Source organism: Camarhynchus parvulus, chromosome 8, assembly GCF_901933205.1.
Source record: "Camarhynchus parvulus chromosome 8, STF_HiC, whole genome shotgun sequence".
Taxonomy (NCBI): Eukaryota; Metazoa; Chordata; class Aves; order Passeriformes; family Thraupidae; genus Camarhynchus; species Camarhynchus parvulus.
In genome coordinates, this window is record NC_044578.1 from 22,202,151 (window position 1) to 22,217,361 (window position 15,211).

Sequence of the window (15,211 nt, forward strand, 5' to 3'; positions counted from 1 at the left end):
AAGGAAATGTTAAGATTTGACATAGTTATATTTAGTTCACAAAACAAGTAGATTTTGAAATGTTATTATCAATTGTTCTTTTAAATAAGACAAGAGTATGTAACAACTTTGTTAAATAGACACAGTGAAATTGCATTCCCATTAAACAATATATAACTGCATAACAGTGCACGAAGGGTGGAGCTGAACACAAGTTTCAGGCACCACTCGTATCCAAAACATAGAGATATTCTGTGCCAATGACCCTGCTACTTAAGCAATCTGGCTCTGAATGGAGGAAAAGAAATTAAGCAGACGATGTTGATCCATTGACAGCATGTGAAATACAGAACAAAAATAGACAGGAAGCAAACAAATATGAAATGCTTCCTTTATACCAGAATAATGATTGAAAACCTGTTTTAAATGCCTTCTGTAGTGTTTGTGCACCTCCTTCCCACATTTGAAATCCTACATCTCTATGATAGTGGATCACATGCATTGCTTCCAACTCACATGAGAATCCCCAGCTATAAGGCTGCAGAATCTTTCTACCAGAGAAAAATTGCATTTTTGAGGCCTGCATTAATTACCCAAACTTTAGCAAGAGTGGCTGCGTATGTCACTAATGGCTGAGGCACACAGAGCAAGGAGAGGTGACCCAGGACAGACTTGAAGCCTGTTTTTCCTATTTATATTTTAGTAACTGACCCAGTCATCTACGCTACAGAACCCATACCTTGCTTTAGAAACAACCCCAGCCACAAAATGCACTCTCTGCTGAAAGCCTTAGATGAAAACATGGGTGGTTTGAAAACCCTGCCTCCCATTCTGTGGGAAACAACCATTCCTATGGAGATACCCAGAGCCTGAGTTCCAGAGCTATCAGAACTTAGATTTGAGAGTTAAGGGCTTAAGGCAGCAGGCTGAACCATCAGTCTACTATAATGATGTTTAATCAAAAAAGAACCATTTTCTCTTGCCATTTAAACCAACATATAATTTCAAAGGATGATTAGAAACCAGGCCGTTATCAATGCAGAAAACAAATGTTTCACATCAAGAATAACATTTACAGAGCTAAAAAGCAGGAGAAAAACAACAGACTTCTCCACTTGCCCAAGAAAGACAATACAAAATTAGTAGTTTTTTGTTTGTTTGTTTGTTTAGGTTTAGGGGCTTTTTAAAACATTATCTGCTTTCCTTGTTGTAATAGCCTGGCAACCAATAGGGCAATCATTCATATTCCAGCAGGCTTCTACAAAAGGCTTAGGACAAACAAAAAATTCATGTTTTCTTCAGCAACAGTTCAAAAAAAGCTCCAAATCAGGATCATAGCAATAGCCAAGTCAAATAACAGGATAACACTTACTTCCATGCTTCCTTCTGTCCTTCCCCTCTTCAGGCATGTTGGGGAATAAATAAGCAGTGGCTAATTACTCTTGATAGAGGAGCAGGAATCCTTAGGTTAATGTTCTCAAGCCCAATTGCCAGTAACAGCTGTGGGACTTTTCACAGGATTTTAACCCTTAGTTCACAAAACAAGGTGCTGTAAAAGTCCAGTTCTTATGTGATAACTGCAACTTCACAGTTAAAAGTAATAAGCAGTTTTATGTAATAAACCTAAAGATTTTGCTCAGAAATTGCATGGTAAAATATTTAGGAATCCATTTCCTATTTTTCTGTGTTTGTAGTAGGTGGAATTTTAATGGGAAAGGAACCAGTAGACATAAAAACTGATTTATCAGTTTTATCTGATTTTGCTGATTTTGAACTTAGGACTGAGTAAAGTTAAAAAAAAAGTAACATTACCATAAAATGATTGTGATTCTCTCCTTAGAAGGGAATGTATGCACAAAGCTTTGGGTATGCATTATTTGGGTAGTTCTCAAACCACAGAAGTATTTACATTGAGTTCAACTGACCTGCTGAATTATTTGCAACACAACAATAAAGCACAATGTCCTTGCTGTGACTGGGGCAAGGGAAGTCACATCTGGGTAAGACTCAGAGAATTCTGCTTTGGATAGAAGGGCTCAGCCACACAGAACTGGACTCTCAGTTTGCAAGACTAAAAAAATGATATTGCTTAAGTGACCTCCAGTCACCTAACATTAGTCAACTAACAGTTTTAAACTGATTAGTACATTAATGCTTACCTCTAAGAGTCAGATGAAAATATTCACTCTAGCAAAAAAGTCTGCTGAATTCAATAGCAGTACTAAAAACTTAAACCTTAATTTCTTCTAAAGACTGCAAAATCACATAAAAATACAAAAAAGTCCAATTTCAGTAGGTAATGGCTCCAATTGGCAATGAAATAAATTGCCAATAAATTGTGATAAATTGTGATAAATTGAATAAATTGTGATAGCACTAAGTGTCCATGTGGATCCCTTTGAGCGAATCCTATCTTTGTGCATTCAACCTATGTTTGTGTAACATTTTGTGATAGTATTTGTGGCCTATCTATTCAGCTAGAACATTTACATGGTCTGTAGAACAAGTTGTTGATTCCGTTCAGTTGTCCATTCAGCATGACTTTTAGATGTCCTGAATCTTAAATGCATAGTTATTCAACTTCAGTATTAAATAACTCCAGTTTAATATTTTATAAGTTGGAATAGAGTTATATATTCTGTATGTGCAGCTATTGCATGAAGACCTTTTAGATATTAATATTTAAATGCTTGCCACGGCATATCCCCTGCCTGTTCCTGAAAGTATATCTTTTCATGTTGCTGTATCCTGTATCTCAAAAAGCATTACATAGTTCTGGTTCCCCTCCCAAGAAAGTGAACTTTTCAAACTACCAAAGACCCAAAGAATGACATCAGTGAAGGATTAACAGCCTAGAATAGCTTTCAAACAAGTGGCTGCATAGTTCTTTACATTTACATTGGTTCCTTTTATTTTTACCTTGAAGGTCGGTGAAATTTTAAAACCCCTGAACTTATTTTCTTCTTTTCTTCTTCATATTTTATCTCTTCTCTTCTCTCCTCTCCTCTCCTCTCCTCTCCTCTCCTCTCCTCTCCTCTCCTCTCCTCTCCTCTCCTCTCCTCTCCTCTCCTCTCCTCTCCTCTCCTCTCCTCTCCTCTCCTCTCCTCTCCTCTTCTCTCCTCTCTTCTCTCTAGGTCTGAGAATACGATTATTCAATTTCTCTCTCAAGCTCCTAAGCTGTTTCCTATACATAGTTCGTGTGCTCCTGGATGATCCTACACAAGGACTTGGATGGTAATGTTTGGAGTGTTTTTTCCTCATTTCTGCTCTCAAAGCATTATTTAAGCTATAAGAAATAAATTATTAAATACATGAAGGATTTGTTTTATGTCTTCCAGATATTTTTAAAGAATGACAAAGCTGCTCTTACATTGTGAATGGAAATAAGAACTAAAATAACAGCATTATTTTTTGCCTTTACCACTAAAATAATCTTGTCTCTCTCCTTAGATATTGTGCATTGGATGTAAGCTTGCAAACATATATTTGAGATGTATTATTACATGATATTTCTATGTAAAATTGCAAATGTCTGATTCCCAGTTTATGCAACAATTCTTTTTGGATTTTGCTTAAATTACTTAAAACCCCAGATCCCAGAAATGGACAGACAAATATGTGAAACTGAGCTTTCATGCAGATGATATTGATGATCATTTTCTAGCCTTCTGCTTTCTCGAAACACTTCAGAAAAGTGAGACTAAAGGTACATTCTATACTCACAATGATTAATGGATATAATGAATGATGTAGCACACCCTGAATTGCCAGTATGGTATTCTGTATCACCCTTTTTTTTTTTTTAATGTGTTACACAATTAATCCCCAAATGTAGAAGAAATTGAAATTTATTTAATCCTGTATTTCTGTTGTATTTATATCCTGGGAATATTGAATCTCCTCAATTTTTAATGCTAATAAGCATCACATTTTATTAACATACTTCCTTTCACTTGATTTAATTCTTTTGTCCTTAAATGCTGAAAGAAACAAAGCACATAAGAAAATACTGAGTTTAGGATGATAGAACCAGCAGCCTTCACACAATTTTACATAGACACACATACTTCACACAATTTTTACATAGAGTTTGATTTCTAATTTTATTATTTGGATATCAGTCATATCTAGTAAGGGTAACACCAAAAAAAAGCTAGTGCACAGGAGAAATACCCTACTTTACAGGAATGAAATCCAAAGGAAAGAGAGGTTAAGAATATTTGCTTTATTCAGAAGTGTATGAGAGAAGGATATGTGAATAGGAAGTACAGAAGATACATTTCAGAATTTTTTTGGTCAAAATTTATTGTGAGAAATTGTAAGTTCTGAAAAAGGGCCGTGAAGAAATTTCCCTGAAAAACAAGACCCATAAAAAACTACTTTTGACTCTACATACACCTTAGAATGTTTCTTTAATAAGAGGAAACAAGCAGTAAAGTTTCCACAAGAAGTTGTGGAGAAGAGGGAATCCATCCTTAGAAATTTAGGCATATTAGCAACTCAGGGATTTAACATTTTCCATCTAATCATGATTTCTGGCATACTGCAATTCTTTCATTATGAGACCTCTGGTGAGCCCAGATGAGTATATTGTACTGCATGGTTCTGTCTGGGTGTGCAGGACAGGTTGGAATATCAGACCTTGTGCCAAATATACTTTTGTATTTATGTGCCAAGATGCATATTCATATACATCTGCAGACTGCTGAATGCCTCACACTTCTCCTGGCATGTCCTTCAATCCAAGTGTTTTACAATTCACCAGAGAGTGTATTTATATTTTCTATACATGTTATTCCCTTACATGGTATTGTGGTCCATCTAAGAGAGTAGTTGGTGTGTTGTGTCTCTGTATGACATTTGTCTGCCTGAGAAGATTCAGGTAAGTCCTTCTGCCTGCTTGCTAAGGCCCTAATCTTAGAAGCTGTGCCAGACAAACAAATGAATGCCCTAGAGATCCTGAGGGTTTGATACCAAAACTCCTGCTTGAATGCATTCTTAAAGATGTGGTGATGTGAAAGGAAAAATAATTTCTAGGTACTGTGTCACAGCCCGATGAAAGAAACTACTCAGCATGCTGAGAGTGTGGCCACAGAAAATGTTTTCACCTGGTTGGTTTTAAAGTGACAAATCTGGGAGGAATTCTTGTCATCTGATGTATTTCCTGTTTTTCAGAAATGCCTGCACAAGTTGGTGTCTTTCATTTACTCCTTCAGGCACAGTGAGTGTACAGGAAAGAGCTCAGGACATAAAGCATCCTCATTAATGGGTACAGTTTAGCACTGTCCCACTCAGAGCTGGTCCATGTACAGTTGTTGCTAATCTGTGGGCTGCAGATCCCTTCCTTTTCTGCTGACCTTGCTTGCCAAGGATGAGCAAGGATATTTGTCATCATTTACAAATGATATATTCCCACATCCTTATATGACCATGTAAAAGGAAGATTTGTGCCAGCAATTAAAGGCAAGATAACATCATGTGTATAATGGCCAATATTTTTACTTGTGTGTCACCAGTTTTGTACTTGAAATACTGCTGCTTGCATCTCCAGCCCTCCTCACATCCTCAAAAGAGGTTAGCAAGTGTAGTTTGCTGCAGTCTTTCCTGTTGAGAATGTGCTCTTTGTATCACAGCCTGTCCATGGGACAGGATTTCTAGGGTCTCTTATCTTCAGTATATATTGTACTTAGTTCATCTTTACGAAGTATCATTTCAGTTGTCTTGCTCTTAAATTTGAAAAGAAATCTTCAAAAAATCTAACCTGGAATGCTTCACACTCCTTTATCTACAGATATGCAACACATAGAGCAGTACTTTCTAAAAGTTACTTTACTTTTAAAAATGTCTGTATTGATTGCCTTGGGTTTCAAACTATTGCATGCATTTCATAGACCAATTAATGATGTAATTAATATCCCTTTCCTCCCATATGTTTTTATGACTGTGTTCCCATACACATTTGCTAATGGAAATGGACTTTGCATGGATGTGTGGCAACTATCAGTAAGGAATTAAACCGGAGTTGTTCCAATCAAAACTACACACCTGGAACAATTGATTGGTGAGTTCCTAAGTTAAAACAGCAACCCAAAAGTCCACAGAATGGTGGGAAGGGAACACAGGAAGACAAATTAATTTCCATCTGGAATGGTGGAATTTTAGCATATAGTAGGGATTTTTCTATAAATCTCTAGCCATTACTTACATTTCTGAATGTTCAAACTGCATTTAATATTTAAATTATTTCTCTTGATTGCAAAGTGAACTGCTGGAGTGGATGCTGGTGCGAGATGTGGGTTCCATCAGTGCTGATACCTTGCAGAAATAAAAAAGAATGCCCTTAACTTAAAAAAACCAATTCTGAGTAGCAGTAAATGATTAACAGGAATTTATTGAGCCATTGAGAGTGTCCCATTCCAGTGGTGCTGTATGAAGTGCTTATTAGCATTGATAGGATTCTTCGAAGATATGACAGCCTAAAGAGTTAGATACCATTTATATCATTGTATAGATAGCAAAATGTTCACACAAAAGGATTGTCAGTTTCCCACAGGAACCTAATGATTTGCTGTGGATTAGAAATACAAGACATGTCAATACTCAATAGGAAACTACTGATTTGAAGTTTTTATTACTGAGAATTTTTTTTTCAATAAGTCAGCTCTAATTTCCATTCACATGTACAAGTTTTTTTTTTTGTTTGTTTGAAACACCAGATTATGATTAATTTCATATTTATTTCCTTACTGTAATGAACAGGTCTCCCATTATTTGGGTGAATCGAAGCTTACCTTTATGGGGATTACAGGTAATATGTAAATAACAAATTCAGTTATTTCCAGTAACAACTGCTGATGATACTGATTTACAGAATTGTAGCAATGTTAAAGGATACTTGGAAATGTTGATGTCAGCAAGGAAATCTTGAACACCAAGTACAGCAAAAACATAAAGATCAGCTGATCTGTACTTATTCTCTCTGTGAAATGTGGTTTTTAACTAAGAAAAAACTTACTACTTAAGCTTCCAGATAGGTTATACCATTATATTCTCTCACCATGACTGGTGCAATACCAATGCAATGATTGCACATTCTTTCTAATGGAAGAAGCCCTTGAAAATACTGTAGAATATGCACAGTTTGAATAATTTTTGGCCTAGTGTTCATATTATTAAATTTAATATAAAAATACTGAGATCTTTATCTGTCTATGCATGCAGTCCTTTTCTAATATGTCTATTTGGTAAGGGTAGGAATTTATTCAAAAATAAAGCCAAAGTTTATCTAAAACTAATAATATATGAACTTTGGAGAAGCTGATATATTTTGACTGCCTATTTTAATTCCTTCCCAAATCATAGCATCTTTTTTTACTTCTAGATAGAGACACTGTGCACCCTTCAGGGTTTTCAGCTGTAGGGAGCATTAATTTAAAATCTAAAATCCTGAGGCTTGACCTCAGGCTCCAGCCTGGTAGAATCCATGTTGATGGAATATCCCCATGATACACATTAAAATACAAATACTTTCTATGCAAAGAACATCAGTAAATTCTTAATATCTATAAAGTAAGATAAGTATTAGGTATTTTGTTTTACTATTTTGATATTTGACTATTTAAATATTTTAAACTATTTAATACACCCACTAACTACATAATCTAATTGGAGGCTGGTAAATTGAGCTCAGCTGCATTTTAAAATCAATAATTATTCATCTGTATCCTTTTTTTCCGCTTTCAACTTTCTGCATTATACACAGTAAGAAAAACAGTTGCTATTCCACACATTCACAACATCTTCGCAAGAAAGCAGAGAGCTGACTGAGTTTGCTTATTTACAGCTTCTTTCTCTCTCTCTCTCTGTCATGTGGGAAGATTTTGGTACTGTTTAGGAATAAATGAAACTCAGAAAAATAACAATATCTAAGCTTCAAGCAAAATGCTCTTAGCTGAGAGAGTTTCAGAGGATTCATGGAAGAGCTGTTTTACATAATCTTTTATTTTCATTGTAATGTTAATATCTATTCTCTAGAAGCTGGTATTAATACACATTTTTTTCACTTCACTTAAGGTGTCTGTGGCTGTAATAAGTCTCTTTGAAACTCTGTTGCTAAGTTATCTAAGTTACAAGGTAAGTACTCTTTGTTACTTTTAGGCAGAGTTAATTAAAAAATGAGTTAAATATTTCAATCTCAAGTTTATGTACCTGTGCCCATGCTGGTATACAAGCAGGGAGTTGAGAAAAACACACTTTTCGAGGATGGCACAGGCAGCCCTGTTTCCCAAATTTATGAGCAAACTCTAATATCTAAAAAGTGGAAGTCAGCAATTAAATGCTCATTGTTTTCCATTGTATTTTGAAAACACATTCTCAAAGGTGACCTTGATTTTTTGAAACTGATTTTAAGTTGTGCAGTTTTATTTGTCTGCCCATAATGTATTGGATACAATTGTCATGGATTTTAAAGTTGTAGCTACTCAATGCATATAATTCAAGGTTTAGCCATCTAAAACTGTGCCCAGAAAAACTAGGCCAAGACAGTACTAAAAAAAAAAAATATATATATCAGAGATCTACATACTTATGTTCATCTGTGTGATGCTATTGGAATATCATTTCAAAAAGTCTTGAAGTCATTTGATGTGAATACGATGTATTTTTGTATTTGCATTGTCGTTTAAAAGTTAATTTTTAAAATATAATTATTCAGTTTTCTTCATTCTATTTTGTTCTGCTCTATCTCTGCATTTTTAGTACCTTTAGGAGAAAAACACTAAAAGCATTTGAAATCATTTACCAAAGAAAATATGAAAATATTTGGTTTCTAAAGCTGAAAATATCTTGGGGGATAATTTTTTTTTGGTATTATACTTTGTATTAGTGACACTCAGTAGCTATCAGAGCCACTGCTGAATTTAGAGACTTGTATTTCAGTGTGCTTACCAAGTGATTATGGCATAAATGTTTTCCTTAGTGCCCAATAATGCTAAGAGCCTTGCAGTTATCTGCTGTCTAAAAACTATTCTTCTTAATCCTTGGAGCATATATTATTTAAATGTTGGGGTTATAAGTGCAAATCAATTATGAGCAGAAATAGTCCAAAATTTATATCCTGGTGTCTAAACAGTAAAGGGCAATCACATTTTGTGCTGTTCCTGAGTTTATTGGGCAGCATTTTATGCTCATCTATTCTGCTTCTGATTTGTATCAGTTTCAGTGGGTACAAAAGATGAATTCTTGGGAAATCAGCTTCCATGAGAAGTTACTCATCAGTGTGTGATGGATGGAAAGCTCCACTACCCTGATTTGCTGCATACACCTGTCACAGAAGTTGAGGCAATTTTGTGATTCCACTCCCCTTAAGAGAAAGAACTAAGGGATTAGTCTGAGGAACAACCAAATTTGTCAGTCACATCAATCCACTTGATGCAAACACCTCCTTTCCTCTGGTCCTGTTTTCCTAGTTTTATTTACACCATCTCTTGAAGCTAAGAATGGTGTTATTTCACCCACTGTAAGGCTTTTCTGCACAGCCAAGGTGACCAAAGGTGCCTTGGTTCATGTAAATCTGTGGCAGATTACTTGTTTTATGGAAACATTTTCAAAGCTTTCACCATTTAGGTAACTAACTTCTACAAGTCAGAGAATTAGCAAGCGAGAAAACAAGAAAAAGATGATTGTGTTTGCATTGGAGTGCCCATTACTAGGATTTCACAAATAACCTGTAAAATGAATAAAGCAGTCATTTGAGAGAATACTCTGAGACATTGACCTTTCTGATACCTGGTCCATGACATGAGAAATGATTCAACATGCAGAGTAGTGAGGGCAGAGTAGCATATCATGCTACTGTGATACAGCGAATTTGCATTTTTTATAGCTTTTAAGTGGAGAGGAATGCAAAGGATGTAGCACAGTATTGTGATGCTGATCACTTGGATCCAGCAATGGAAGGTTTACAATCTGCATTCTCACAGCCTGAAGTATTACAGCAGGGTTTGTCCTTGGCCAGAATTCTGAAAGATGTCTACGTCAAAAACCTCCATTGTCAAAAGTTACCACAGACATCTGGCAATGCTGCTGATGCCTGGTGCTCAGGTACTCTCAGGGCTTTCAGCAGCACCATACATTCTCCCTGCACAAGGCAGTTTTGCAGAACTCATGATGCATTTATGCATTTCCATGTGGAAGCCAGATTCCTACAGCTGCACACATCCCTAATTACCTGGAGCCCATCCATACTGGCACTTTGCCTGCACAGTTAAATTATGTGACATTTCTTCTCTGTAATGCAGAGGAGGAAACTCCTAATGTTAAAAATGAGGAAATTTGTGAAATCACAAAATGGTTCAGTTTGAAAAATCAGATTTGATTTTGATTTTACTCTTCATACAAAACCCTCTCAGTTTGCAGCCTCATGATTTCACTTGTATGTCGGACTCCAACCAATTGCAACTACATGGAAGACAACAATCCCTGTGGCTTCCAGATGTGGAGAGTTAAAAATGGAGAAAGAATAATGTATGATATGGAGGTTGTATTTAATTTTCAGTGGCTGTGTCAGGTGGTTATTTTTTTCAGGGAAGATGAACATGGTAGCGCAACTGAAAATATAATGCTCTACTGCAAATTTCTGTAATACTGCCATGGTATGTGCTACACTATTATTGCATTACCTATGATGGAGTCCTGCTACACAGCATTAGTAAAGCTGTGAGTCACTGAAGTTCAACTACCTTCCTTTTCTAATATGTGGATTTTCATCTCAACATTTAATCAGTCACAGCCACTGCACAGATTTGGAAAAAAAGTAGAAATATCCCCGTCCTGTTGCTAGCAGTAAGCAAATTAAAAGATCAAAGCCACTCCACTGAAATATGTGGGAAGACCTCTCATTTCATGGAAGCAGGATCAAGTTCCAAAAAGCCCTGAAGTGTTCTGAAGTGTTGGTGGCAGAAACAGAGAACTTGATATTGTAATCCTAATTCAAATGTTAAATACTTGATTTGTTCCTTATTTCCCTCACCAAAACAGTTGGGAAAGAAAAAATACAAAGTAAAGATAAATGACAAATGCAAAGGATGAAAGGAAGGAGATTTAAAAGTACGTATCTTTTACTTGGGAAGTACAATATGATAGAGTGTAGGAAAAAGGATCCAGAGTGACCTATATTCCATATTCACTTTTGTCACGTGTTTAAATCTGAGATGAATGATATTCCTGAATTTCAGGTGTGGGAGAGACTCCCTGTGTTTCATTGGGACATCACATGTATTTCTTGTCAGAAATTTGTTTGTAAGCTGACTGTGACATTATGGGGTTTTTTTCCTTTTCTTTGAAGGGAAATATCTGGGAACAAATTCTGAGAATACCCTTTCTCCTGGAAATAATTAATGCTGTCCCTTTCATCATCACGGTAAACATATTTGAATTAATACATTTGCACATTGCACTTCTATAGCTGCACAAATACTCTTACTTTTTAAAAATAAATTTTATTCTAATGTGGATGATGAGTTTGTGCCTATGGGAGCAGAAATTTGCCAACAATAAGAAGACAGTTTGCTGCTGGAGTAAAGTCATACAGATAACTTTCCACTTCTTCCATGGGCACAATCAAAACCAAACCCTCTAACTCCAACTACAGCACAATCAATAAAATAAACCAGATGGTTGTAGAAATGTAAGAATCACCCATGTCTGCAGTGAAAACTGACTGTGTTCCTATTTTATCTAATTATCTTGCATGTGGTTAATCACAAAGGAAGACAAAAATGTTATTTAAAGCCAAATCTCACGCTAGAAACACATTAATAGTAAGTATTTTTCCCAAGTGTTTCATTGCTACTTGAATAGTAAAGCTCTATTTCTCGTCAGAAAAGCTTCTAATGAATTCGTTAATTCTTCTTGCAGATTTTCTGGCCAGTCCTAAGAAACCTGTTTATTCCTGTATTTTTAAATTGCTGGCTGGCAAAGCATGCTTTAGAAAATATGATTGTAAGTATGCAAAGGAAATAAATATTCTAGAGTTGTGAGGTTTTTTGTATATTGTTTTTAGTGGGATTTTGGCAGTACAGTCTAACCCTAATAGGAAGCTAACCAGATCTGTATTTAGATTATCCAAATGGTCAAGCATTACTAAACTGCTTTCTGCATCAAAATGAGAAAAAAGTAAGACGTAAAATGAAATCTCAATTAGTATAAATTGTTACTGTGCCAATGCAGGAAATGGCAGTGGATGGTTCTTTTGCTACTCTGCCATTCATACACAATTGCAGGGAACTCAACTGTTAGGCCATAATTGGGCCTTGCAGCCTGTAATTTGTAAGCTAGACATGAGCAGACCTCGAGGCAGCTTGCAATAGGATCAGAATTGTGCTGGGATGAACAAAGAACTACTTAAATAATCACAGAATCACAGCTGGCCCTTCTGCACCTTCTGTATTATCAGCAAACTCGTAAGTGCATTTGGGTGACTGCATTGCTATCAGGGTACTGCATATTTCCTCTACAGAATCAGATCCTGACTTATTGGTTCAAACCCAAAAATAACACCTATTTTCTATTACTACAGAATGATCTTCACCGAGCCATCCAACGCACACAGTCTGCAATGTTTAACCAAGTCCTCATTTTAATATCTACCTTACTATGTCTCATCTTCACTTGGTAAGTGGCCAAATCCCCTCTGTTTTTCTTATACATGTTGGCTTGCCTGGTGGAAAGCATGCAGTGAAATAAGAAGGGTGAAACACTTCAGTGAAAGTGTTAACTAGTACCTGTACTGCTGGGGTGTGGATGCACTGGGTTTGGAAACAGAATATGCATGCATGGGAAAAGGAATCCTTCTCACTCTAAGGAAGGAAATACAGATGATGCAAAAACACAGGACAAAAAAGCAGGGAGAACTTTACATATATACCAACCTTAGCAGAGAAGTCGCTCACATATGAAGAGTACCAACAGAAGTGTATTGACCCACACCAAGGTCACCTTCCTCTGTCTGCTGGGACAGAGAACAATGTGCAATATCTCAGCCATAAGACTTTGACCAAGTCAGGTTCCCCTAAGGATTACAGGGCAGAGCTGTTAATGATCCAGATTACAGTGTAGAATGTATTAATCTAGACTACTGATGGTATTGGATGGTAGGTTCAAACAAACAAAATGTATTACTCTGAAGAATGTTTTGCTGCAAGACCTGAAAAACTTGAATTTACTTCCTCAGGAAACACCACTCCATTGCCCCATGTTTACAATGTGCCAGAAAGATATGGTGTTAGCCAGGGCTGGAGGCACATGAAGGAGGCTACATGATTAGTCTGACTATCCGGTAGCTCTGTAGCTTACTTAACATGCAGAACATTCTCATCAGTGGTGCCTGAGAATTGAGAATCATACTCAGGGGGAATACAGGGCTGTGTGATACAAGCTGGTATACTAGAGGACAGTGAAGAGAGAAGATGGTTCTGTGTGGAAAGGCTAAATCACCTGTATTTGTTTTGCCAGACAAGATGCCTTTAGGTCAGCACATGGATAAATTTTGGTGTGTCATTTTGGAGCCAGTAATTAGATTTTCTCTTATTTTATTTCTCTAGCTTGCTTTTCTGATAGTCACTGTTATGTGCTGCCTAACCTTTTTGGTAATAAGTCTAATATAGCACATGGCTTTTTAGAGGAGAAGTTTGCTCTAGCCAGGCCAAATGAATGGTCCAATTTTACCCTTTGTCTTAGGGCCACACACATGCTTAATAACAAATGCTGCCTGTTCCAGACAGTAATGAATTTTTGTGATATTTAATCTCCTGTTGAACCTGATGTAATTTTATATGCATAAGGACTTGGACATTTTTAATTTTGCTTTTTAGTTTTTTAAAGTACAAGGTGCTATTGAGTAAATATTCCTTCCCCTTTTTTACCTACCTACTTCGATATTTTACTGAAATGCTGCACAGCAGCAAAATGCTGCTCACCAGCAGGGTCTGTGGTAACTGACAGTAAAACATGCAGGAAGTGGCAAGCTCACCTGTAATTATGGCTGGGCTCAACAGCTGCAGATACTGCTTCATTATAGTTCATTATTTACTGACCTAGGACTGACCCTGCTAGACTTGAAAATAAGCTAAATGAGATGAAGACACCCAGTAAAGCAGTAACTAAGGAAACAAAGCACTTTTTGACTGAGAATAGTAGTTCAAACATCTGCAGCTTCTCTAAGACTGGAGTTATGTTCAAGTGATTGTTACTCTTGTCTATGTGAACACACATAATGGCATTTTTACACATTGTTTTCTTTATACTACTGATTATATATTTAAAATACCCAAAAGAACCTCTATAAACAGTCCAACTCAATTAACTTAGAGTCTTTGATTATGTTACATCTATGGCGAATTTGAGAGAGTGTTTAATTTTATAGACATCATTTAGAGCTGAGTTCCTTCCTGCTGAAGGAGGACCCAAGTCCACTGCTGGAATTTGTGCACTTAAGGGTGCCTTTCACCACACTGATCTTCCATGTTTTCTGCAAAGGCAGGCTCAGTACCCTCAAACACGTTTGGGAGCCAGCACTGGCACAACACACAAAACTTTTCAGTCCTCACCAGTCTGTTCTCATAAGCATGCTTTGGTTCCATTTAGAAACAGTGCCCTGCTCCATGTAGTGCCATGGCTTCAGTAAAGCAAAATGACTAAGCCTGAATTAGTACAGTGCCTTCAGTAACAGAGCACTTTCCCCTCAGAGGATGAGGGACATGTTCATGGTGTGCTTTAGGCACCACTGATACCTGCCCTCATCGAGCCGCCCTGCTGACACTCAAGCCCTGGGTGGATTCAACTGAAACCTCACAGCCTCCTTAGCTCCTGCTTGTCAGGCTTGTGCCATCTGCTGCAAGAGCAACATCAGCACTTGTGAAGCCAATATAGCTTTAAAACACAGGGTTTTCTGTTCAAAGCCACCTTTTTTTGGAAGACACATAGATGGAATGGAGCTTTTTATGGGAATAACATGATTTTATAAGATGGTATGAAGCCCAGAAAGATCCCTCATTGGCTTTGTTCCTGTCTGCATATAATAAGAATTTTCAAAATAACTTTACCATAACTAGCAGGAAACCCACAGAAAATGAATTTCACCTCGTGCATCATTTGTAAAGCCATCATTTACATCTCCACATCAGAATCTTATACGTGGTGGTTACAAAGATAGGCACATGCCAGCTTATGTCTT

The 15,211-nt window shown here is 36.7% G+C and overlaps 1 protein-coding gene across 5 annotated transcripts in view; it reads left to right on the forward strand.

Annotated features, from left to right (window-relative positions):
• Window positions 1–15,211, forward strand: part of KCNT2 (potassium sodium-activated channel subfamily T member 2) — a 115,452-nt gene that overhangs the window by 30,350 nt on the left and 69,891 nt on the right. For all 5 annotated transcript variants that reach the window (XM_030953005.1, XM_030953007.1, XM_030953006.1 and 2 more), the window contains exons 3-9: window positions 3,114–3,213; window positions 5,984–6,040; window positions 6,739–6,787; window positions 8,053–8,112; window positions 11,324–11,398; window positions 11,896–11,979; window positions 12,557–12,651. In XM_030953005.1, coding sequence (XP_030808865.1) covers window positions 3,114–3,213; window positions 5,984–6,040; window positions 6,739–6,787; window positions 8,053–8,112; window positions 11,324–11,398; window positions 11,896–11,979; window positions 12,557–12,651 — 520 coding nt within the window. The remainder of the gene's footprint in view (window positions 1–3,113; window positions 3,214–5,983; window positions 6,041–6,738; window positions 6,788–8,052; window positions 8,113–11,323; window positions 11,399–11,895; window positions 11,980–12,556; window positions 12,652–15,211) is intronic.